Source organism: Plectropomus leopardus, chromosome 3 (assembly GCF_008729295.1).
Source record: "Plectropomus leopardus isolate mb chromosome 3, YSFRI_Pleo_2.0, whole genome shotgun sequence".
Taxonomy (NCBI): Eukaryota; Metazoa; Chordata; class Actinopteri; order Perciformes; family Serranidae; genus Plectropomus; species Plectropomus leopardus.
In genome coordinates this window covers 30442005-30468694 of record NC_056465.1, presented here as the reverse complement: position 1 = coordinate 30468694, position 26690 = coordinate 30442005, and the positions used below count along the sequence as shown (strand labels likewise).

Genomic DNA, 26690 nt, shown 5'->3' with positions numbered 1-26690 from the left:
CTATCTATAAGAACTTATTGTCACAGACCTGTGATTTCTTTAATTAAAAAGAAAGTTAAACAAAATAAGGATGTGTAACTCACATTTGCCACCAAACTCTCTTCTATTTTGTTCACTCCTGTAGGAACACTGTCAGCCATTGAGGAGGAGGGGGTGGTGTAGTCAGTGACCGACTCCTGAGAGGGAAAGACATAAATTCAGAATGTAAACATGTCATACTGCAGCAATACTACTTTTTTTAATTTTTTTTTTTAAATTGTACTTGTCAGTGTTCACTAAAAGCTCAGACAAATACAGGATAAAAACAGTTATTAAGACACAATTTGGTAAAGTCAACTAAAGGTATAATGATTGCTTCCCTTAATTCAACTATAATAAAAGTAAAATAAAAACAAAGCTGAGCCGTGCGGTCATGTAACACTGAAGTACCTTAGAGTTACTGTTGTATTCTGCTGAAGGGACAGTGATCATGCCCTCGATGTCTCCTCCCAGCTCTGGTACTGTGGTTTCACTGGTGGGAGGACTGGAGTCTGTAGCTCTATTGACGCCTGCTCCAGGGACGCCTCCCTCCATCCCCTCGCCTTCTCCTCCACGTGCATCTTTGGCCTTGCGGTTCTTTAAAGAGCGCTCCTTACCAATGGGACCCGGCTTGTACTCCTTGGTTTCCACCGGTTCCATTTCAGGAAGCTGGGAAGATGGAGAGATTATACATTTGTATGACTACAACAACTAATATGAAACAGTGTTCTTGTTCAACAGCTTAAAGCACTAATGGGTGAATTCACAAAAGGGTTAACATGGTTTTTGCAGCCACTAAATCTACACAAATAAGACAAAAAGAAACTGTATAATGCTCAAACTATGGCAAAGGCTTAACTGCATCCCTAACTGCACTGCAAGGCAAACAGCAACTTGGTGCTCCTGTGCTGCACATATATAAATGAAAAAAACATGGATACATTTTTCAAATTGGCCACTTTCTGTGCAAATAAGTCCTACTGCTAAAAACAGACCAGTTCACACAGATACATGCTGATAGCCACATGCAGTTACAGTGGAATTATGAGCATCTTCAAAGAGTTGGTGGTAACTGAAGCTCACTGGCAGACTGGGTTATTCAATCCCAAATATGGTTTCTCTCTGTCAAGTTTAAATTCTTTGCCTTAAGTTTTGAGCTGCACCTCGTTTGTCAGGATCTATAACTCACTTTTCTTTTTCTCTCAGCTGTTGTTTCTGCTTATGGTTTTCTTGGTGCAAAGGCAGCATTTATACTTTGCCACAATATTTTCAATCAGATGCAAAAAAAAAAAAGAGGGCAAACTGCACTCAGATGCTAAACGTTATGGATGTGTTTGCACTGTAATACCACTAGTTCAAAATCTTTTGTGAAGTGGACCTTGAGACAGGGCAGATAGCGGTTGCAAGCCATGCCCAATTCATGGTTCAATCATTTGCCACAATACATACTCTGTGAATTCGCCCCTGACTTTCCCCCACAGTTGAGTTACCTTCTGTGTTTTGATTGGGCCAGCTCGAGGTTGTTTCTGTCTCTGTTCTTTGGGAGCAGGAAGCTTGTTTTCAGAGACAGTTTCTAGCAACGCTGGAACTCCATCACTGTCAGTGCTGCCTGCAGACGATGGCGCTCCAAACTGAATGCTGTCTATTGCCAATTCCACACTGCCCTCTGATCCAGGCTTAACACCCTGAAAAGAAACCCACAATGTATTTTAGGTTTATCGTGTAGCAAAAATAATACGCAAAAATGAGATGGGAGTATTCAACGTACCTCAGAGGAGACAGTGCCAGTAAAGGAGGTAAGAGGTTTGTTCCAGGCACTCACAGAGGGTGGCTGGGGAGGGCTGATTGGACCAACTGGAAAAGCATAATACATATTTTAGACAAGAGCTCACTGACAAAAATGTCCTAAATTTGTCTTGACACCTGAATTGAAGAAAAACCGACTCATGCACTCACGCTTCTTGACTTCAGGAAGGACAGTGGAGCCTGCCACCTTGTTCTCCCACAGTTCTGTTCCCAGAGTGCTGTGTGTCTGCGTGGGTGCTGGGGGTAGGCTCTTTGAGGTAAAGTCCACAGTGGCAGAGGGGATGGAGGGCATTGGAGCCACTGTGCCTTCCAGAGTTTGAGGAGATGTGGCCGGCTGGGAGGGGGTGAGGTGAGGATGTTGGGGAGCAGAAATGGGGGGCTGCTGCTGGGCCTGGGGTGCGGGGGCTGCGGGAGGCTGTGATTGTGAGGCCTGCTGTTGTTGCTGCTGTTGCTGTTGTTGCTGTTGTTGTTGTTGTTGTTGCTGCTGCTGCTGCTGTTGTTGTTGCGATGACTGCTTTTTGGCAAACCTTGGCGGCAGCTTTCCTCCGCCTCCTCTGCCCTTCTCACCAGAGCCTTTTTTACTCCAGTTCTGTGGGAGCAGTAAAAGTTCAGTATACTTTATCAAGAAGTAATATTATCATGTATCAAAATGGTATAGCTCATTATCTTTAAAATATTGCAATTCTAGTTGGCATATTTATCTTGTGCTCCCCTAACCTGAGTAGTCTGCTCTTCCTTTTTCCGTTTCTCTTCGTCCTGTAAGCGTTTTTGTTGCTTGCGGGAGACCACCTCCGTGAAGCCGTCATCATTGGCGCTGGACTGTGGGTCCTCGGTGGTGGTGACCTCTGGGTGGTCATCGATGATCACAACACCTACAGTGACAGGACAAAAGGAAACTCTTTCAAGTGAAGAGTAGCTGGAGTCAGTTGTAACTTCCTGGCTTATCAGCAAGACCCAAGAGTCAGAAGTTACATTTAGACTGTTCAAGGTGTTAATATTACGCTGTTATGCTGCCTCACCATGGGGGAGACAGAGTGATTTCGCCTGAGCTGGGAACAGATGTAGTAACAGCCCCGTAACAAGGTCTGTGTAAAACGTTAAAGCTGGAAAGATGTGACCATGGGTGGGGAGGTGTGACGTTTTCATTACGAATACACCGCGGGAGACTTAAAAAGCTGCTGTAAGTAACTAGCTGCTATTTCAAAGAAGAGCAGCAGCCGTAAATGTCCACAAATTTGGAAAACAATGAGATGCGAAAGCTCCTTGCCCTCAGAGCAGATGATGAGATCAGCCACCATAAACCAGAAAAGATTCATGATTGTGATTGACATGTTATATCAGTGTATAATCACACACTGTAGTGGGATGATGCTGCTGTTGTTTGGTTCTGTATAAAAACGCAAGGGTGGTATGAAGAAGGGACTTAGTTGCTGTGTAAAAGCGGGTAGAGTATAAATATGTTTACTTACTGGCATAATTGTTCAGATCAAACTGAGAAAGAGCGTTCTCTTTGGGCTTCTTGGCGGCCTGTTTGGCCTCATCTTTGCGACGGCCAGACTGGTCTTTTGTGGGCCTCTGGGATGCTCCTCCCGTTGCTTGTGCAGCCCCCTCTGTGTTCTGCTGGGCAGTAGGACTGCAGAGACAGAGACAGAAAGGAGAAATGAGACTCAATATAAGAGTTAATGTCTCACATTTTAATGTTATTGAGAACAACAGTGTGGTGGTAAGGGAGGCACCAGACTTGAATAATGCAGTATTGAAGAATATTAAAATGGAAATTAACTGCAAAAAAAAAATTGTATTTGTTCTTCATTTTATTACTGTCTTCTCATTGGAGTAGAAGACAATAAAGACTGCAAGAGTGTTGATGCACTTAGATGAAGGGAGAAAACATTTTCACTCTGCTCTCCATTAGAAATACCACTGACAAGGTGCAATTAGTCTAAAAATACCACCACACTGAAGCCATATTTATCCATATTTTTTAACTATGGCTGGGTGACAGAGAAAATTAAAAATCACGATATATTTGACCGAATACCTAAATATCAATATTGTGAAAATACTGTTGGGTTGATGATTGGTGTTCTAATGAAATGTTCACATGAAATTTTGGTAAATAATTATCAGTAATGTAATGACTAAGTGGATAAAAGCAAACAGGAAAGCTATAACAGTTTAAAGTTTAAAAATTACGTCACTGTACTGTAATGCAGACTTTAAAACCAGAAAAAGACAACACTTGCAATATCAAAAATTTAATCTTTTTTCACATCACAATATTTATACAATATCGATAAACTGCCAAGGCCTATTTATAACCATAACACTTTTCTGGTCAATTACAGGACACTTAGTTGCAGTGCAGCTATTAATTTGGAATAAAACTACACAAAAGCTTTATTGTGTGTGAATGATCCTGCCATATTATTCTACTGCACAGTGTTCATTGACTCAACTTCATTGTGGTAAGTGTTAATGTAAGCAGCCAAAGTAAGCGCCTAACAACTGACAAAAGCCCGATTGTTGAAACTCACCCTTTGCGGCCGGCTTTGGCCCCTCCCCTCCTCTCCCCCTTGCCTCCTGTGTAGCTGCGGCCTGGCTTGGCTCCACTGTTGCCTCTACGGTTCTGTCTCTCTGTAGGTCTCTGACTTGAGAAGCTCCTCTTGGCTGCAGGAGCCCCCTCACGTTTTGGAGTCACCCCTCCATCAGGAGGGCTTTTATTGGGGGTCAAAGAGCCCTGAGGTGGTGCAGGTGCCGGAGTAGAGGCACTGGCTGCTTCGTTAGCAGCCTCCAGTGCTCCTTTTCTTTCCTCTCGCTCTCTCCTTTCGTTGAAGTCACTGCTCTCAGAGGCAGTTTCCCATTCCTCATTGGCTTGATCTGAAGAGTTCTGGTTGGACAAGTCGGGGGACTTGGTGCCGACTGCAGTGATGGTGGGGCTGCTAGTCTCAGGCAATGGTGCTTCTACGGGAGAGGACAAGTCAGGTGCAGGCAGACTAGCGGCCACTTCCCCAGGCACAGTTACAGGGGTTCCTGGAGCTCTAGACAGGGTCGGGGAGAGGGAGATTGGTGCCTGGGCAGAGCTGGGGACAGCAGCAGCAGCAGGCACTGGGAGTAGAGGGACAGGGGGACTTGGGGCGGTTTCTCCACTAGCTAACACTGCAGCCTCCCGCTCCTTCAAACGCCTGAAGCGAGGGGGTTTATCTTGCCTGGGGGGCCGTGCTGGTCTGGATCTACGAGGCCTTTCTCTACTACTCTGAGGAGCACCGTCCCCAAATTTCTTGCCATCAGACTTGGGCGGCCGTCTGTCAACAGCAGGATTGTCATATCTTGGTGTGGACTCCGCATCCTCAGGTCTGAATGTCTCCATGGGTTTGGAGGGCCACTGAGAAGAAGACTCTCTGGTTCCTGGCCGTCGAAGAGGGCCTGAGCGAGGTCCGCCGCGTTCCCTTGCTCCACCTCGTCTACTGTACAGTCCTCCTCTTCCTCGCCGAGAAGGCTCCCCTTTAGGAAGGAAACCTGGCTTGGGTCTGCTTTCATCATCCCCTCTAGGTCCACCCCTGTCCCCCATGTGAGGAGGTCCAAAGCCTGGCTTGTGGGGCACAGGCCGGCCTTCCCCTGGGAGCTCTCGTCTCAGTGGACGGCTCGGTTTGGTGCTAGGCTCACGGTCAGAGGGTCCAGTATCACTGGCAGACTCTCTCCCACCTTCACTCTCAGAATCGGTGTCTGAACCACGACGCCGTCTACGTTTTGGTATAACCTCAAAGTCTGAGCTCTCGCTGCGTGTTTCGCTCTCCTCCCTGTTGCGGAAGGCAGCAGCACCTCCAACAGAAGGTAAATCAGAGCGCGACCGGGGCTCTCGGTAATTGTACTCCGCCCGGCTTCGACCACGACTCCCTCTGCCTCGACCACTGTACGTTCCCCGGTAGCTCCGTCCTCTGGAATAATACTCCCCTCGACCACGTCCTTTGAAATTAGAGTCAGCAGGCCACTCTCTCTCTCTGTCCTTGTCCATTTCTTTCTCCCTCTCACGTTCCCGTTCTCTCTCCTCTCGCCGGTAGGCACGTGGAGGAAGATTCGACTCTTTCCTGGAGGGCAGCTTGGGTTCTGGATGTTTGTCATTGCTGGGCGGTTTGTCTACCTTCTCCTCCTGAGAGGAGGAGGTGGGAGCTCCAGATGAAGGCTGGGAGTCTCTGACTCTCTGATGACCAGTCTGTGTCTCCTCAGGCTCAGCAGCTTCTCTCTTGGCCTCACCCTGAGGTCTGGAGCCCTCAGACACAGCAGCGGCTGCAGAAGGAGCTTTGGATAACTGATCTTTTTTGGACCGGTCTCCTCTTTCTCCTCTCTCATGACGCTTCTCCCTCTCTTCTCTTTGCTCTCTCTCTTCTTTCATGTCTCTTAGGACAGGCTTCTTTATTGGCCCAGACCTGCGGACAGGTCTCTCTCCCCCTGGTCCTTCTCTGCGTCCTGCCCCTGACCTCCCGCCCCAGCGCAGCTCGGCTTTCTGCTTGCTGGTGGCTGGCAGAGGCAGCTTCTCTTGTTTGTGTAATCCATCAGCAGGAGGTGTAGCTCTGTTGCTAGTCACCGCAGCCTGGGGGTAGAGTTCATTCTGGGGCTTATCATCAGCCCGCTCTCCTGTGTCCTGGAGCTCTAGTGATTTTGTTACTAGGGGTAGCCCATCAAACCTGGGCTCATCCAGCTTGAGGGAGTGGCTGGAGCCCTGGGAGACACTCCTCTGGAGCATAGCTTGACCAAGAGCTTCAACTTCTTCCCCACTAGGGAGGCCAGGCTCCTCCGGATCAAAAGCTGAGCCGACAGGGACCCTGTCAAGAGGCCCTGATGCATCCTCTGGGCCCTGTGTAAATGCTGAAAGGGACTCCGTAGGGTCCTGGAAGAAGTTACTTTTATGAGAGTCCAATGCACTGTGGTCCTGGGGATACATTGCAGGGAGACCCCTGTCCAGATCCAAACCTGAGTCAATCCTATGGAGAAACAAAAATGTTATTGTTAGGGATGACCTGAACATATTCCACCCCCCCAAACCACATCATTTAATATTGTGTATCTGCAAATACCAAATCCTGATCTGATACTTCTATTTTTCTAGATAATACAGCAGCAAAGCGTACAATTTAAAAAGGCTTGTATAACCTATCAGGGCTGGGCGATATGGCTTTATAGTAATATTGCAATATTTTAAAACTATATTGCGATACAAGATAAAGATCTATATTTTTAAATGTCCTAAAGTTAAATAAAGTAGTTACTGTCATATAGTAAAGTTGAACACGCTGCTGTTATAACAACATTTAATTTAATGAAATACGGTTAGTTAAATTACATACTTTCATAACTACATTTTTAAAGATATTGTTATATTTAAATAAATCAAAATGGGGCCAATGGTGCTTTTATTTTGAAGGATGTGGCTCGTCTCAGGCCGTAGCTGTCGATGTTTTTGCTGTGGACTTGAAGCTTTTGGTCAACAGTTGGATGTTTGCTTTAGCAGGAATCATTCACTATGAGTGGGCGACAAACAAACAGCTCTCCAGTTCATAAATTACTAATATTTACAAGTCGCACTGGTGATCCGTGGACGAAAAATGTGACTAAATAATTGCGACTGGAGCGCTGCGCTTATGATTTATTTATTTTTACCTTGGCTCCTTGTTATCTTCCCGTCCTTTCGGAGGAGTTACAGATGGTAGCGGCTCTGATTGTGGATATGGGTCTGATCCCCATACCATCCGTGAGTCTGATGGCAGGCCGTGGTCACGAATTGGTCGGGTCAAATGGTCAAAGGAGTCAGAGCTGGAGCTGGAGTTGTCACCTGGCTCTCTGCGCACAATCTGCTTAGGAGGCATCCTCCCTGGAGAGGACAAAACAGAGAAACTTAAAACAGGTTGTCTGGCACATCTGACAGCTCATCAGTATCATCAATCACAAACAAAGGCACAAACTATATCCATTTCTATCTTACCAGGGTGAATATTAGTTGGCATGTCCATGGGAGGACGCCCTGACATCATGCGGGGGTCCATGTAGGACTGCATCATGAGCCAGCGGGGGTCAAAGCCCATGGAGGCTAGGTGCTGGTGGTGGGGGCCCATGGGTTGATACATGGAGCGGTGCTGCTGCTGCTGCTGCTGTTGCTGCTGCTGCTGCTGCTGCTGCTGTTGTTGGGGAGCTGAAACACCTCCACCACCTGACGGGGACACAGAGCCCCCACTCTGGTGTTGCTGTTGTTGCCATTGTTGCTGCTTCATTTGCTCCTATAGGACCAACCAGGAATAGTAACAAAGGAAACATAAGATCAGTAAATCTGAAATGTTTTTAATGGTATCAGTTACATCAAAGGTGGCTGTCTTTGTGGTGCTGACAGCTCAGTGTCAGATCTGTTTGTTCTGACAACACATTGCTTTGAAAATTGCCACCTGTGATCATTATTTGAATCAATTCAAACAATTGTGAGACAGCATATTGACACAGTAACATAGTAATGCCAGTAGGTACACCTGTACTTCTTCCGCTATGACAAATCAACACGTCCACTGTAGAAAGCCCCAATCCACACTACAAAAAATTCACAATTCATTATCAAATGACCTTTCTATTTACAATTTGGAAACTAGCCCACTACCAGAGCTGCAACAATTAGTCAATTAATTACCAACTATTTTGATAATTCATTTATTTTCAGTCCTTTTTCTTGCTAAAAGGTTAAACATTTGCTGATATCAGGTATTTATGATTATAAATAAAAAGTATTCAGGTTTTGACTTGGTTGAACTATTAAAGCTGTATGATGAGGTCACTTTGGACTCAGAAGTGTTCCTCACAAATTTACCTGACATTTTATAGAAAGGACAATTCATCCTGACAATAACCTGCAGATCAATTCATAATAACAATAGTATTAAATTTCAGCCCTACCCACTAGTTCCTTTCACAACCACCACATATTATGGTCTAACAAGCAAAATCCTGGACTGCATTAGCCAGAGAAGCCAGCTGTGTACATCCTTACCTGCTGTCTGAGGAAACGAGGTGGCAAAGACTTCTGAAACTGTTTGGAATAGCCTGAGGTGAGAGAGGGACGCATAGCAGCTGCTGCTTCTCCTTCCAGCTGTGGTGGTGCCACAGGGACTTCCTCACCACTGGGGGTGTCCATGTGAGGCAGAGACAGGTGGGGCTCATCCACTGTGGGAAAACAACCAACTTTATAATAACCAAAATTGGTGAAAAAAAATAACTGAACTGACAATTATGCAGAGTGAGGAACAATTTTGAGAGGCACATGGGGGGCGACCAGGTAGAGAATTGCCACAGTTGGATTGAGTTTTTACATTGTTCATTTTATCATAAAACAAGACTTTTTTTTTGCTTGGGGCAGATATGAGGGTTGAACAGACTTGGGGAAATACTTGCCATTTTTTTGTTTCTCACTCTCAAACTATGTCTTTTATTTTGGATGTATGATTTTGAGGCGTCTTCACATGCTGCGCCATAAGCGTAAGCCAAGTGTGCCACAGTTATAATCATTTGTGTGAAAATACAGTACATTGCATATAATTATATGGATTAAACGAAGCTTCTATGAAAATCATTTGCACAGATTTTAGAATGTCAGTTTCAGCCCTAAATGCAACATCACAACAAATATAGACTCATATTAAAATCCTACCTCCCATATCTTAGCATAAATGAGTTTTAATACCAATAAAGGGCTTATTTTTAAATGAATGATTTCATCAACCTTATAAGACTTTAAGGATCCACGGGAATCCTGCAATCGTCATTTACTGTAAACGTAACTGTGAAAAAATATCTCTACAATAACTCACCTCTATTGTCCTCTATGTTGAAATAATCTCGGATAGGCACCGGTGTCCTGTCTGTCTGGTTCTCCTCCATCAGGGGACCGACCTCAGCCAAGGAGCTCTCTCCCTCACTCTGAGGCTCTGGAGCTACGGCCACAGGTCTCTGGACGGGGGGGCTGGGCTGTCGAGGCAAGTGAACCTCCTCCTCAACACTTGGTTCGACTCTCTCTCGTTCTCGGTCCATCCTCTCCCTGTCACGCTCCCCCCTCTCAGGAAGAGGAGCTTGCATGATTGAGGCCTGTGATTGTGTAACTGGGATTGAAGGTGCAGGACTGGATACAGGAGCAGGTGCTGATGAGGGCTCTTCCTCTTGAGCAGCTCCTGCTTCTTCATTGGTGGTCGGCGCAGGGGCAGATTTGCTCTCAGTTGCCTGACGATGTTTTTCATTGAGACGTTTAAGTTTTTCAGCACAAGCAGCAAGTCGCTGTTCTTCCATCCGCCGCTCCTCCTCTTCTCTCCGCCGTCTTGCTCGTTCTACAGCTTCAGAAACTTCTTGAGGCTTCTTGCGTTTCTGTCGCCAGGCCTCAGGGTCCTCCTCAGCACCAGGTGCCGCTGCAGCCTGAGGTTTGGTCACACGAGGAGCTCCGCCAGTGACAGAACGACTGCCACCCTGGAGAAAATGGCACAGATACAGACTCATCACCTTGCTGTCAAAGCTAACAGTGCACACCTGACAGGAGGTGTGAATAATGCATATCCAGTTTTACCTGGTAGTCCTGTGAAGCAGCTGGCTTATTGTACTGCCCCATACTGCCAGGTGATGGCGCTCTGGGATCACCATCAGCCCATGAGGTTTTACTGCCCCCACGGTCCTCAGTGCCCTCCTTCCAGCCCTCCTGACCATCTTGTGTCCGAGGTCTTACACGATCCACTTTACCCATCCAGTCCCTGAAAATAATGTCAAAATAGTTCAGTAAAAACAAAAATCATCACAAGTTATTCCATCCGACATCTCCTCAGCTAACCAGCACTCACTTCAACCTCAAGATTAAAAATACTCACCAGTTTTCTCGTTTATCTTTAGCAGCCTGGTTCTCCTCATCATCACTGAAGTTCAGTTTCTCCGTGTAGTCCACCTCCATCTGAGCTCCTGAAGTGAAGAAAGGGCGGGGTTGATAGATGCTAGAACCACTGTGAAATTACTTTTTTTCCTACTTTGATTAGTTGAAGTTCACAGGTATAGCTACGAACCTGCCCAGCCCTCATCAGCATCAGTGTCTAAGTTGTCGAGCTCTTTAAGTTCCGTTGCGCTGATGATAGAGGGTCTGTCTGGGTCCTGGAGCCAGGACTGAGGGGGCGGCTGCTGGGGTCGTGAAGAACGAGGACCCCTGATCAACCAGCAGAGAAAAAAGGAGAGGAAAGCTCATTATGCTATCTGTTCTAGTAAACAATTACCTCGACCTAACCCTATAGTATGTATCTATAATTGGCCAAATTTGTGCATTAGATTGAAAACTTAACGTAATCTAACGACCTCTTACCATTGTTATTTAGGAAACGTGGGTTAATTTCTTACTACAAATATCATCTGGTAAATATAAACTGTATGAAGGAACAGTGTGTAAGACCTTGTGGCATCTAGCTGTGAGGACTGCAGATTGCAACCAGCTGAAATGTCCCCCATGTGCCAAACATGAATTTCTGGTTAGGATTCCTTCAGTGTTCATTTGTTTTTTTTTACTAGGAGCCCAATTATCAGCAAAAGTCTCTTCCTCTCCAAAACAAACAAATCAGGTGATTAAAACCAGTAAATACACTGAATAAAGCAGTTTCACATTTTAAAATTGGTGTTTCTGCAACACTGAGTAACTTGTCACAAACAGGCTGCTAAGCCCAGCACCTGCTGATGTATAATCACTTTTTTCTCTGATAACTTATGATTCAGATTTTCAGTAGTTGTTGTTTTTTTAAAGCAAGAGCTGAATTATTCGCAGAGGTCTCTGCCTTAACAAAACAAATGAACCAGGTGAATTAAACCGGTAATAATCACTGAATAAAACAGTTTCACGTTCAAATCTGCTTTTTCCGTGACGTTGCTCAGCTCGGCACGGAGGGGCTGCTAACTACGGTCACCATTGCAAAGAAGCGAAAGGCCTCATCTAGATCCAACGTTTGGGTTGTCTTTTCTGGGCTACTATGGAAACATGGCGTTGCAACATGGTGATTGCTGTAGACGAGGATCCGCGCCCTATATAGACATAAACGTCTCATTCTGAGGTAATGAAAACCATGTTACTTATTTTCAAGTGATCACACCCTCAAGAAAACATACTTATATTCTAGTGTGCCATTGTACCCCATAAAGCCTACACTATAGATCTTTAAGTGAGTAATTGTTTTACTCATTATCTATTCCAGAGTTTATTGTATTTGTGCAATGATACAGTTATATACAAATCAAAATCTTTTAAGTGGCTTTAACCCAAGTATGTTGGCTTAGCTATTAAGCTGTGAACTCACTTTGCTCCATCTTGTGGTACGGGGTATCTGAAGTTGCCTTGTCCTGGGCCAAAGGTCATTTGAGGATAGGCGTGGAACATCTAAAAAAGACAAAGACTGCAATTATCACACAGGCTGAAGAAGAGATGCACATTACAATTAAGTACAGTAACTCTAATTTGCATATCAAATCAGGAATATCAAACTGGGACTTACGTAGGGTGGCATCATGCTCCTGAAAGCAGGGTCAAAATGAGTTGGCACCCCAGCAGGAGGTTGCTGGCCGCCATTAAGTTTAGGCTGAGGAGGGGGAGCAGAGGGGGGCAACCTCTCCCTGCCATCCCTCTTCTCCCTCTGAACGTCAGCGGTTACGTTTCGGCCAGGCTCGTCAGCTTCCCCTGGTGGTGTAGAGGTACCGAGGACCGTGCCACCCTCCTCCGGACCCCTGCTGTCCATCTCAGGGGGGCTGGGTGCAGTGTTCAAATTCCTGCCTCCTCCTTCACGCCAACTGCCAACATCTAACGCAACAGAAGCAAGAGAGATGTTTATTATTTGACCTGACTTGAGCAGACAAACAGAAAGCACTCCGCGAACGCTGAATGATGTTTATGCGAGGCCATACTTTGAGGTCTGAGGCTGGGGCCCGGTCCATAAGGCTCCTCTTCTTGACCGTCCCCTTTTTCTACTTCACCAGCTGCCTGCAGGCTCGGGAACTCCTGGTGAAAATGGCTGCTCACACGAGGAGCTCCTGTACAATACAAGCATGTTATTATTGATGTGAAAAAATCCCAATGTTTCATATAATACAGCGACCTACAGAGAAGCACTGAAAGGTCTAATTGTCATTTTGTGCACATCACCACTTCCAACTCCACATCACATTTAGTTGAGATCAAATGGATCGTGCAGACTATAATGCTTGAGTGCTGTAACCCAATTGAGAATTATGCCTTTGTTTGTTTGGACACCAGTAGGAAACATACTGGATAGTTTTCACAACCTCCTACATAAATGCCAAGAAGGAGCACAGGTAATCTGTGTTTTATGAGTAGGTGTAATTCTTAAGGAGCAAGAAGAGAGCAAATTTACCGTCTAGCTGTGTAGGCTTGCTGTTGGCCCAGGAACGGCTGCCCCCAATAGAGGGTTCTTGTGACTGGAGCACTGCTGGTTTGTTCTGGGGTGGGGGCGTCTCCTGTTGCCTGTGGCACATAAAACAGGACAGTTACGAATAACATTGAGTATGTATACATGCACAAAGTAGTCAGGTTTTTGCCCTTATTCTGAAAAAGAAAATATTCCTACTAAGCTGTTTCCATGTCTAATTATTCCACTTACACTCACATTTGGATGCAGCCGTACATACTCCGATTACTGTGTCCTGACATGTCGGTTATCACATCAAAATATGGAGAACAGCTGGAGCTGCTTGTCATTTTGCTCCTTTGCATCAAAATGTTTTTTTCACAGTTTCCTACAGATGGCAGACTTTTTAAACTCTAGTTCCTTCTTTAACTTCTTGAAAAGGTCGGTGTTACAAAATGTGTGCATTTCCAAAAACCTTTTGATAGAGAAGTTTTAAAAAAAGGTGTGTTTCTCCTTCTGACCAGAAATGTGGGATTTTCTTCTTCATGCACCTTTACGCCACAGCTTCGCAAACTGTTGGCGAGTTGGTCTGTGTACAACTTATCCATAACAACGCACAGAACCAACCATAAACAGACAAGAGGCAGTGTGTTGCAAACTGCGGTGAACACCCCAGTTGAGATGCATATTCCGAATTGGCTGTGTATATACAAAAAAAAAGGCTCCTAAAACTCGAATAATACTGGCATGTCCCATCAAAAAATGCTAAATTCGTGAAACAGACTGATTTGGAATATTCAAACTAAATATGCTGTTTATATGATCCACATTAAATTCAGAATACTGTCATATTTGGAATAATAGGGGAATATTAATGTGCATAAAACTGTAGCCACTTCTGATTTTATTTGAAACATGAATGTAGTGCTTAACATACAGATTACAGAAGCGTTAGAACAAAAACGATGGTGCTTTGTGTGTTTATTCACAAATGTTCACACACACGCACAGGCTATTATATTTACCTCTCTTCCCCTCCCTCAGTTCGAGATGCCCAGCCACTACCGTCTTTGGGGACAATGTTGACGTTGGGGTCGTTTCCCTTGTTCTCTGCCTTCAGGCTGGGCAGGTTGGCCGGAGGGGGCATGCGCCGGCTGGCAGCCACTTTGCCCAAACTTTGGAGCCCATGTCTGGCAGCCACTGGGACAAAGAAACAAAATCAGTGGTTAAGGTCACATCCTTAAAGAATATATTATAGTATCCTGATTAACAGAACACAAAGACAAAACAATCTGTTCACATTTACTACAAATACAATCCACTTTAGTTATCATAACAGTGTGCAAGACTGAGGGCTTGTTTATGCTGAACGTTACAGACGGACATGGAGATGACGATAGAGACGGATGGAGCCTTCTGTCTGTTCACATTAGTTGTAACAGAGAATAACAGGGTGGACTTACCTGCAGTTTTCTGGGTTTCCAGGGATTTGCCCTTGTAGGTGTTGAAGAGGCTAAGGGTTGCATACTTTGTTTTGCCATCCTTTGCCTTGGTGCTCTGCCCTGACTTCTCGGACATTTCGCTGGAAACTCATTGAGTCTGGTCCTTTGGCCTCGCCCCCAGAACCAGCCTCCTTCAGCACAAGGGTGAGAGAAAAAAGATCATAAAAGATGAGGAGGATATTGGCTTTGGACAAAAATGATATATCTGAACCTTTTTTGATACATCTGCTTTTATGGAGACAGGTGTTATATGGGAAATACTAAGCTTGGTGCAACATATCATGCTGCCATCCTGCAACAGGCAGGATGCAAGCAAAGACGATGGTAGAACATAAGTTTATTTATTAACCCTTGAGAAGATCATAGAAAGAAAAAAATGTCACCTCAAACAAGGGTTTCGTTGCAAATGACATACAGAAGTAAGCACATGGTACAAAAAACATATCAAATGACATTAATCAAACAGAGGCAAAGCTGTCTTGGGGACGGTGAGCATGACCTTTATTGGACACTGGATGGGAGAGATGAAAATAAATTCAGGGAGAGAAATCTGGGGAATGATGTGCTGCAAAGGTCCCACGCGAAATAGGATGTTCTAGTTGCAGTTCATGGTTGAGGTCTTCATAAGTACCAGGCCGTCCTCTGATCTGACTTCTTTTCTCCCAATAGCAATTCAAATACTAACCTCAGGTTATCTGCTAGCGCTAATGCTCTCTTTTTACCAAATTTAAAATCTGAATACATCACTGTGTGGAACTCATTAAAATTATTCTTATTTAAGGTAACTCGAGGACACTGAATGCCATGGCATAAAAAAAAAAGTCACTGACCCACCATGACTTCATGAATACAACTGATGGGAGGACACGCACTGAATTTGATGATAATATTGACAAAAAAAATGAATTGTGGTTTAACCGTTTCTGGCCAATGCCCAATCTAATTAATATACATCATTATCTGTATCTGTATCAATACCAATCTGTGCAAAACTTCTGATTTGAAGTCTACACACATGACACAAGTCTAGCTAGTCTTAACAGGGTTTGGACCGGGATCATGTGCAAAAAAGGTCACTCAATCTGTACACCACTGACAAAACACCAATTCTCATTTTGTTTGCAGTATGAAGCAGATCTAAGAAAGTAGCAAGAAAAAAAGGACTGGTGGGGAGGAATCGAAGGCTTTCCGGAGGGGCAGCAAGAGACAACCAGAAAGGGTTAGAGTGGGCAGTACCATGGACACAGAAAAAGCATGTTTTGGTCTGCAGTGTCTTTCCCAAGTCACATAGAGGTCATTTATTATTAACAGAGCAGTGGTGAACAGCGTCTGTGAGTGTGTGAGTGTGTGTGTGTATGTGTGTTGGGGGGAGCTGACGGCTATGATGAGCTAAGGCTCTATCTGTAACTTGGCCTTGGAACACCTTGTAAAGGAACATCCACTTAAAGGAAAAGTCATTTCTTTTGAGAACAACCTAGTTCTTATTATCTAAAATACATGCAATGAGAGTCCATAGCATGACAATAAAACAGGCTGAAATTTCCTTTATTATTTAATTAGTAGACTTGATTAGTAGACACTTGAGATGGGAAATGAAAATTAAAGGTACTGAAAATTAGGTATTGTAAGCCATCTGTGCGACTCTATCCCAAACTTGAGTTATTTTCGAAAGGGAGATTTTTACCTATAATTCAATAAAAAAAATCTAATCTGAATTATAGTAATAACACTTTTGTTCACCCAAATCCAACTCTTCTGTTTTCATTCCCTTAAGGGTCTTTCTGATTAAAAATAATGGTTCTGTAATATCATGATACCGCAAAACTGCAACATTTTCTTAGGTGTGCCGTGAAAATCTTAAACCCCTGCAAACCTGCTGTATCCCTTTTACAATGGCTTACACTCCTGCATCAAATTTTTCTTTGTTGTGTCTCTGTTGCAGGTGTCCCAAGTGCACCTTAAAAATACGTAGGCCACAGTGCCATCACGTATGCATGCCCCTTTCAATGCAATGAGACAGTGCAAGTATTTTCTCCAGCATTTTCCTGGTTCTAGTTGTGGTTGTTGATTCCCGAAAGCTGAGGATTGGTGACACTATGATGCATAACCACAATTGAGGCTTCAGGCCTGAGTATCTGCAGAAACACTCTCCAGCTGTCTGAAGATGTTTTTTTCCAGACACAAAAACCAGACAATAAAGCCAGGTGCAAACGACAAGAGATTTTGAAATTAGAAGAGGTGGCAACAAATAAATAGTGCTGTCACCAGTCTCAGTCTTTAAGGCCAACACACCCCATTCTGAAAAGTATCTGTACTAGTCCCAGTCATCCCAAGTGCTGCCACAAACTTGAACACTTCAGAGTAGCTTTAACACAGGCTTGTCGATTTGTGTGCACTGTGTGCAGCACAATATAAAGACATAACAATGATCTCGATGATGCTGTAGTTAAAAACCAGGCTGAGTGTGGCTTCTAAGTCTGGCGGAGCAGACTAATCACAGATCAGCAGACACAATTTACAAGAAATTTACAAGTGAAACACTTGCATTTATCATCATTAAAAATCAATGTTTCTAGCACAATTTGTCATGTGCAGCAGTGATGCTTGACAGGCGGCGTGGAGACAAAATGATTTAAATGTAGCAGGAGCACTTTATCTTTTTTTAAGTACTCTGTAAACTGCATCACTGCAGCGAGTCTAGCAAAAGAGCAGTAGTTTTTTCGCGACTAAGGGTGCTTGTCTGGGACTGCCACACACCACAGAACACACACTGACTGTATTAAGACTCTCCTTCAACCACGCTGACTGATGCAAAGCGTGATCAGATGACGCAAACTAAATAAACGATATAGCATAACATGAAACAATAGACATCTATTTATCATCAGACAATATATTTTGTCATATTGCACAGCCTTACTGGGTGCCCAAAATCACCTGGGAATGAGCCCTCCACACAGAACGGTTCACGTCTGTGTACGTCCTTAACTCCATCTCTTAACCTATCAACGTGTTCACTACGGCACTTAAGACTTTCTCTAGTGAAGTATTTTCAGAGGGCTGTATCAAAAGATTGCAAGAAAAAAGACCCAAGACTTGGCCCTAAGCATACATAGCATCTCTGCTCTCCAGCTGCTATCAGCTCAGCCTGAACTCCAGGATGACCCTGCACCCCTGCAACTACTTCTGCATCACTGTGCATCCAAAAAACAACAAAACCCAAAAACCAAACATTTAAGTGTTCCTGCAAGACAAGAACTATTTTATTTGTATGCGAGTGTGCATGTGTTAAGAATGCTCCTCACTGATTCTGGCTGTTGCATTTCCATCCATTTAACCATTAAGCTACTAAAGCTACTTTTATGTTATGATGACACTACCAGTACAAAATCAAGTGTCCTGTTTTACAGTTTGTACATGATTTTTGTTCTCTATGCACTCGCAAAAAAAACCCCACAGTGCCCTAATAGCACATTATGACTCCCTGTTGCATTGTAGGTTCAATCCATGAGTCGGGTTAGACAACTCACTTGAGCAGTGCACATAAACCCAAATCTTTTGTTTATAGTGGGTCATGGGACTGACCCACCTATGGCAACAGTAAAGTCACAGAAAAAGAGGACAGGTAGATGGCCTAAATGATGGGCACTTAAATAACAGGCTTGCATTTCATTGTCCCTGTTTGTTTGTATAATAATGCAGTCTCCAGTGAAAAACTCTGGTCCAAAATATAACAATAATCAGAATATTATTTTAATCATTTGTCAAGTCAAGCCAATTTTATTTATAGAGTCCATTATCACAAAACATGGTTTGCCTCAGAGGGCTTTAGAGCATACGACATCCCTCTGCCCTTAGACCCTCACATCACCTGTGGAAAAACTCCAAAAAAGAAGCCCTGTAACAGGGGGAACAGACGCAAGTCATATTACAATAACGATAGGTGTGAAATTACTAAATGCACTCTATGATGATATTGTGGGTGGTGATAAGAGTCTCATGTAGTCTCATGTGTAAGTATACTAGCCAGTAAGACAAAGGTTGTAGTTTTATACATGTATGCTGCATAAAGCTATGGTCATAAACATCAAGATAGTGAACTACAAATCCTGGTCTGTAAATAGAAAATGTATCATATCCATTACTTGAACTGATTAGTACACATTTACTGACTAATCTTCATTTCGATCAGGGTCAATGGCAAGGGGCCTCTTCGAACAAAAAGCTCGGAAAAAGATAAGGATTGGAAGCCACTTAAGTGTATTGTGGTTCTGCGGCACCAGGTCATCAATACCACCGAGAGGGTCTCCCTTGGGAGTTGCTGGTAATTCCATTAAGCACAGGAGAATCTGAGGGGTGGCTGTGTTTTCATTAAGTTGACAAAAGAAACATTTGTTACTGAATATGCCAGTTTGAAATGTGCACATGGGAGCACTTTAGGGGCATAACAGAGCAGTTTATAACATGCAATGTTTGATTTCCATCCTTGTTGAAGTCATTTTATTGCAAAGAGAATCAGAATAAAGAAATAACTAATAAGTAGGGATGCACAATATTGGATTTTTTTGCCATTTTTGCCAATAAACGATATGTAACAACTAATTTGGCCAAACTAAAACAGATATCTATAGATTCACTTTCCCCCCACGTATTTTTAGTGATCATCACCCTGTTTTAGAGTAGAATTAACATATTATGCATATTGTTATTGCAATGACCCAAACGGCAGATGGTGACATAAAATTAAATGTTTTTCGATGTGTGTAACATTCATTCACTGTGCCAAATAAGAAAAACAATTTAACTTGATGTTTTGCACATGTTCACTTTTCAATTAAAAAATTCAATGAAAAATAATGCTTTGTCATATTGGCAGAAATTAGCATGTTGGTCTGTTCAGATATTTCATTTTAAAGCCAATATCAGCTGATACCGCTGACATGCAGACATTATCTTGCACTTGTATTAATAAGCATCGTTTTTCTTTAAATCAATGCTTGAGCACTCCAAAAGATACACACATCTTCAACAAAAGATCTGAGATGCCAATCAATAAGCGCTACACTCATCAATGTGTGTGAATGACCTCCATAAAACTAGTCCGATGCTGTAGACATATGTCTAATCATGGATGTATAAATGGATCTATAAAACAATACCATGCCGCCTATTATTACTCCCCCCAGTGACCTCCACATCTGCAAACAGAGTGTATGAATCATTTGGAGTCTTTCACACCCCAACCCTGCCAAGCTCCTGAATGTACAGACTCACACAATTAAAATGTTCTCCTTTAAGACTACATCTGCAAAGTATCATGACTGAGAAGGAAAGCACGGCGCTGATCTGTACACAATATTTCACATCATAAGATTTTATCATAGTACATCACCAGCACATTTAGGCCCAATCAGACAGGAAAAAACAACGACTGAGATGAGTCAGATGTACAGTACTGTGCAAAAGTCTTCTATCGCCATAGATGTCTTCCTGCCTTGCTGATGCAAAATCACAATATTGTGCCTGTCAAATTGTGTTATTTTTGGTATTTTGATTGGGACTTGATCTTTTTTAGTAGCCAGCTCTCAGTGAGTTCAACTGTCACAAACCATGGATGTAATGCTCAACAAAGAAAGGGATAAAGACCAAACATGTAAGCATAAAACCATGACAAAAGGTAACAAACTATCAGTATTGAGCTTGAAAGCAACCTAGTGTAAATACACCTGAAGATTAGTATTGTAAATATCATATTCTCTGCCAAAAAAGAGTTCAAGACATGCTAAGTGGAAAGGAAGGTCACACTTGCTACTTGCAACTTTAGCCTGTTGAAGTTGTTGTTTTCTGAAATGTTTGCATTTTTAATAACTTATACATATTTCCTGTATGTAGTGGTTCTATTTTAGTAGAGACTACTGAGAAATAAATTGGTATGATCATTATAACCTTGCTAAAAAAACAAAGTTTAAGGTGGGTGTCCTAAGACTTTTGCACAGTACTATACGCATGGGAGTAATTTAGCAGCCTAACAATGCAGTTCATAACATGCAAAATGTTATATCAGTCCAGACAATATAGTAACAATTCATTATCATGTCTTTTTTCTTTAAGTCAATGCTTGAGCCTTCCAAAAAATGTTTCTGTCTTCTGCAATAGATCGCTGATCAGGCCAGGATCATTGAGATGCCAATCAATAGGTACGACTCTAATCAATATATGTGCATGACCTCCCCAGATACAGACCCTAATCATGGATGCATGAATATAGAACAATACCACATTGCCTATTAGTACTACCCCAGGTGATTTCCACATCAGCAACGTCTGTCGATCCTGGAGTAGGGATCCCCCCCTCAGTTGCTCCACCTGAGGTTTCTAACATTTTTTCCCAGCTATAGGGTTTGCTTTTTTTTCTGGAGTTTTTTTTTTCATATCTGCTGTGAGGGTCAAAGACAAAGGGATGTCGTATGTTGTAAAGCACTTGACTCGACTAATCTATAAAGCACTTTGGGTTGCCTTTGGGTATGAAATGTGTGATATAAATAAATATGTCTTGTCCGGCAAATAGGCCTTCTGAATCATTTGAGGTCTTTCACACCCCAAACTGGCCAAGCTCCTGAATGTAGACTCACAAAATAAACATGTGCTTCTTTAAAATCATCTGCAAGGTATCATGACTGAGAGGAAAGCATGGTGCTAATCTGACTTCACATTATCAAAATAAAATACAACTGCAGCACATTTAGACCCAATCAGAGAGGAAAAACACGACTGAGATGACAGTCAAATGTATAATATCGCAATGTTTCTGTAAATCACTGCCGATGAGGAGTCTGCTTGCCGTTGTTCCCCATTAATCAAAGTACTGGTTTACAGTATGTTCTGGTTGTATTTTAGTGAAGAGACTACTGGGACATAAATATGTATGATCATGACAACCTTGTTAAATTGCAAAGTTTAAGGTAACCTGAGATGTTGCATAGTACTTTATTTATAAAACAATACCAACCACCCACTTCAGCCTGTTCGAGTTGTTTAAATCTTCTTTACAGATGCTGTATGTTCTGACTGTATTTTAGTAAAGAGACTATTGAGAAAGGAATAGGCATGATCGATATAACCTTGCTAAAATAGCAACGTTTAAGGTGGCCTATGACTTTTGCACGGCACAGGATAATTAAAACAATACCATGTTGCCTTTTAGCAATCCCAAAGCTGATGTCGATATCTGCAAATAGAGTTAATGAATTGGTTTTCAAACTCCTGAATGTACAGATTCACACAATAAATTATGCTTCCTAAAGACTTCATCTGCAAGGTATTATAACTGAGAGGAAAGCACGGTGTTGATCTATCCACGGGACTTCATATCATCAAGAATAAGTCATAATACATCGCCAGCACATTTGGACCCATTCAGAGAAGAAACACATGACTAAGACTATAGTCAAAAGAACAATACTGTGCAAAAATCTTAGACCACCATAGATTTGCTGCTGCCTTGCTGATTCAAAATAACAATCTTGTGTCTGTAAAACTGTAATTTTAGGCAGTGTGTACAGACTCACAATAAAATCTGCTTCTTTAAGACCACATCTGCAAGGTATCATGACTTAGAAGGAAAGCACGATGCTAATCTGTACACAAGGCTTCAAATTATCAAGAATAAATCATATTACAAAGCCAGCACATTAAGACCCATCCGGAGATGACAAACATGACTAAGATGACAGTCACATGTTTTAAACGCATTGTTTCTGTAAATCACTGCCACTGAGGAGTCTGCAGGCCATCCTTCTCCATGAATCAAACTACTGGTGGGCTGGGTGGCTCATACCGGCAGGGAGTAGAGGCCCTCTCCGCCCGGAACTCAACCGGACCGGGCTACAATGATACTTTAATTGCGCAAAAGTTGTACACAAAAATGTGAACTCTACAACCTAGCCGACAAAATAGAGTATGATAAAGATAATGATATATGTAGCTGTTAAGAAAGCAGGCCGCCAGCTTGCATCGCTTAGCATACTTTCGTTTCTGACTAGTCGCCATCACATCCACTCCAAGCCCTTCAGTGGCCGCAGCATGCTAACGGCTAGCTAACACCAACACAGCAGCTACAGGGCAAAACTTCATTTTTTTAACCTTGTGTGACATGAAGACCCACCTGCCACCGCCGGTGCCTTCTTTGTCCTTTCTGCTGTTGTGTGGCGCGACTTGAAATCCGATTTCGGCCTGGTTTGTGGTGGACGAATATGTGTGTCTGGCCGGCGGATTACAAAAGCTGGTTAGCCTGCTAACCCAGTTCGGCTAACGATGGTTAGCTGCTCTGCTCGCTGGCTGCCAACAAACCGCTCTCCACATGCACGGCCTCTCTTTAACGTCTTCTGCGCCGTTTCAAGCCGCCAGTCTGTCCTCGTCTGTCCGGCCGCTAGTGTGGGAACCGGTGCGCGGTCGTCCCGTGGTTCCGTGTCTCTTCCCACCCGTTATCTCGTGTCAGACCGTTTTTCTAGTTGTGTGAGGCCCCGCTCGCGCCACGGCCTGTCGCACAATCAAAGATGGCAGACTGGAGTTGCCAGATTTATCGGCCCCGTATCCTCCTCTCAAACTCTAAACCCTCTGTGGTGCTTACCATAGACTGTATATAAATATAATAAATAAAATCACTTCTTAAAACCCACTTTTATAAACTTGATTTAATTCGTTTATTTCAACTCGTCTGTTTTAATTCATCTGTTTAAGTTTGTATTTTGTTTTATCATGTATTTATTCTTTTTATTCTGACACGGTTGTGTTTCATTCTGTTATTAGTACTATTATTTCTGTGTTTACTGCTAATATTCTTTGAAAAGCATTTAGTCTACTCTTATTGGTTTGAGTTGTTGTTATTATTTTTGTTTTGTAATTGTTTCTCTCTTTTTCTGGCCTTAGTTGGTTTTATTGTTTGGCTCTTATTGTTATATTGCCTCTGCAAGAAACCCCTCTTGCTGTAATGTAATAACACCACTGAATTCCAGTGTAAGTTTTTTTTATCTGCATTTAACCCGCATTTTTTAATGCCTTCACTTATTCCTTACTTGCCTTCACTGCGATCATCTGCAACTGTCTAATGGGAGGTTTCCAAACAGCCAAAACAATATCGGTGATGCAGTTTGTTACGCACCAAAGCTAAGATAAGCCACCTTGCTTAAAATTTTTGAATGCATTTTACACACCCTGTTTTTAACTTTATTTTATTAATATTATCTCAATGGGTTTTAATTTCCATCTTATGTTGTGCATTCTGTGTATTCTATTTTTATCTTTATTTTTTTTAAATCTTAGTTTTAATAATATTATCATGAGGGTTTTGATATGATGTCGTCTTCTTATATTATTTCTTATATTACTTTTATGATCTTGCAACTGTACTCACTTTAGTAATTTAACTGCCTTGCGAGTTGTTTTATCACTTTTATTTGCTTTATTATTTTGTCTTTGCAGTTTGTTCTTGCCTTTGGTTGACTGTTCTAGATCTTTCTCTGTTTGGCATGCTGATGTTTATTCTATTTACTGAGTTCCTGCCATTGTGTAGTCTTTTTTATTTACTTATTTTTTATTTTAAGATTTTCAACATAGAACAAACATTCATTATGTCACTTAATTATCAATTAAACCAATACTGTTAAAGCACTTTGTAAACGTGTTTTTAAAGGTGTTATATGAATAAAGTTGTCATGATTTTTTTATTATTATCAAATCAATCTATTATTAAAAGTTAGGGGGTCACGTTAATATAAATTGCTGTGCTGCAGTTATGAATGTAAATACAAAGTGTGCAAGGACTAAAATAACATGGCAGAACAAGCAAATGTAGAGTAAATATTAAACACATATAGAGGAATATAACCTAAATATAAAGCGAGATAACAGTAAGGTTACAAATGTAAGAGACAGCTCGCAGAAAAGTTTAAAATATAAAGACTAGGATCTAACAGTAAGGTACAAAGTATAACAAAATTATCAAACATTAAGGCGCAACATTCACAGAATAAGTCGACATTTTGGTTACCAATGTACTGAAATGTGCAACCACGTAAACACAGCTGAATTAACAAAAGATTTTCTCAAATAAATCAAATCTGTGACATTCCTCGAATACCATTCATTTCATAGCTACCCTCAAACCTGGCAACCCAAATGTTAACAAGTCACGCGTGGTCGATTCTTCTTCCGGGGTCTACCGGTGGTTCACGCGCAGCGGTTTGTTTGAACACTCTTAAATATTCAGATTATAGTTTTTATTGTTGAGTATGTTATGAATTATTTTTATTGACACTGGTTAACTGATTGACAGCGTTAAAAGAAGTATTCATTGTTTTATTTGAGTAAAACTAGCATTATAACAGTGTACAAATAAAAAAAATGTAAAAATCCTACATTTGAAATCTCACTTAAGTAGAGGAACAAAATTAGGCTATCAGCATCAAAATATACTTTAAATACTAAAAGTAAAAGTACTTTTCTGCAGAATGGCTCATTTAAGGATAATATGACGGTATTGACTTGTTTTAGTAATACATTCATAGGCTATGTACATGATTTTAATGTTGCAGCTGGTAAACATGGATCTAATTATAATTAACTAAACCTATAATAATATATTGTAATCTCTTAATTGTTCTATATTTCTTATCAATAATATGCATTTGCAAAGTAATTAGTAACTAAAACTTTAAGATAAATTAGTAAAGCAAAAAGTGCACTATTTACTGAAACTGGTTAAAGTAGCATAAAATTGCAATACTCAGGTAAAGTTCAGGTACCTCAAAATTATACCCAAATACAGTACTTAAGTAAATGTACTTATGATGGTGTAAATGTGCTGAACATCCTGTGTCAGTGTCCATGCTTCCCCGCTCACCTTTCCTTACTTCTTTCAATTACCTACATAAAATAAACTAAAATACACACAACTATGACAAAAAAAATGAAAAGATAAATGATAGACCTTCCCAGTAATAGTTATCATTGCAATTTTTTTAAAATCATATCTAGATTATTGCTTATACCACACACTTGTACCATGTCAACCCTAAAAACAATTTCTACTACCTACATGAGATTCAAAGAGATCCCAGAGGGAGATCCTTAATCACATGATCTCTGTATGATGCACTGAGATGCAAAGGAACATACGAAACACTGTTTCATGTATTTTTTCCCAAATCAATCATCAGCTGAGTTCTGAAGCTGCCATTAGGTGGCATCATTGACTGATCTTCATTATTTTATTTAAAATCCAGACTGGAGATTAATTGAAGTTCAGCCTGGAGATGGAGTGATGTAATATAAGCTTCGTGAGGTGCAAAGTAATGTGTATTTGCTCAAATAATGTGCTTGAGTACATCTTTCAGGTACGTTGGGACCCATTCATCATTTTGCTCGGTAAGTAACCATACTTCACAGTTTTTTTGGCTATGATAAATGGTGCAATTTAGGAGATTTTTAAAAAAAAATAAATCATGCCTTTAAAACCCCATTCTAGGTTTTGAGGTTCTGGGGGTATTTAAAACAAATACAAATAAGACAATTTAAATTAAATGTCCCTCTCCTACGCCAAATAAATACCAAAACTCCCTCCCCAGTGCTTGAATTGATCTGAAGTGTCATTTTAAGTGTCACTTTAAAACCTGACTAAATTGGCTTGATTTCTTTCAAAAACACGAGAAGGCAATGAGCAATGACAGCAGAAACTACAAAAAAATTACCAGAAAATTAGTAAAGAAAAAAGAAAAAAANTCCCTCTCCTACGCCAAATAAATACCAAAACTCCCTCCCCAGTGCTTGAATTGATCTGAAGTGTCATTTTAAGTGTCACTTTAAAACCTGACTAAATTGGCTTGATTTCTTTCAAAAACACGAGAAGGCAATGAGCAATGACAGCAGAAACTACAAAAAAATTACCAGAAAATTAGTAAAGAAA

At 41.8% G+C, this 26690-nt stretch overlaps 1 protein-coding gene across 1 annotated transcript in view; it reads right to left on the bottom strand.

The window, feature by feature from the left end:
• prrc2c (proline-rich coiled-coil 2C) overlaps nucleotides 1–23277 on the bottom strand; it is a 29850-nt gene extending 6573 nt beyond the window's left edge. The window contains exons 1-22 of the mRNA XM_042482815.1: nucleotides 22893–23277; nucleotides 14690–14859; nucleotides 14252–14426; nucleotides 13233–13342; nucleotides 12766–12891; nucleotides 12360–12661; nucleotides 12165–12244; nucleotides 10896–11032; nucleotides 10707–10794; nucleotides 10412–10592; nucleotides 9669–10314; nucleotides 8852–9024; nucleotides 7805–8096; nucleotides 7483–7693; nucleotides 4362–6806; nucleotides 3294–3457; nucleotides 2542–2696; nucleotides 1975–2413; nucleotides 1787–1872; nucleotides 1509–1703; nucleotides 430–687; nucleotides 84–176 (exon numbers count right to left, since the gene is read on the bottom strand). Coding sequence (XP_042338749.1) covers nucleotides 84–176; nucleotides 430–687; nucleotides 1509–1703; nucleotides 1787–1872; nucleotides 1975–2413; nucleotides 2542–2696; nucleotides 3294–3457; nucleotides 4362–6806; nucleotides 7483–7693; nucleotides 7805–8096; nucleotides 8852–9024; nucleotides 9669–10314; nucleotides 10412–10592; nucleotides 10707–10794; nucleotides 10896–11032; nucleotides 12165–12244; nucleotides 12360–12661; nucleotides 12766–12891; nucleotides 13233–13342; nucleotides 14252–14426; nucleotides 14690–14804 — 6471 coding nt within the window. The 5' untranslated portion in view covers nucleotides 14805–14859; nucleotides 22893–23277. The remainder of the gene's footprint in view (nucleotides 1–83; nucleotides 177–429; nucleotides 688–1508; nucleotides 1704–1786; nucleotides 1873–1974; nucleotides 2414–2541; nucleotides 2697–3293; nucleotides 3458–4361; nucleotides 6807–7482; nucleotides 7694–7804; nucleotides 8097–8851; nucleotides 9025–9668; nucleotides 10315–10411; nucleotides 10593–10706; nucleotides 10795–10895; nucleotides 11033–12164; nucleotides 12245–12359; nucleotides 12662–12765; nucleotides 12892–13232; nucleotides 13343–14251; nucleotides 14427–14689; nucleotides 14860–22892) is intronic.
• Between the last annotated feature and the right edge of the window lie 3413 nt (nucleotides 23278–26690).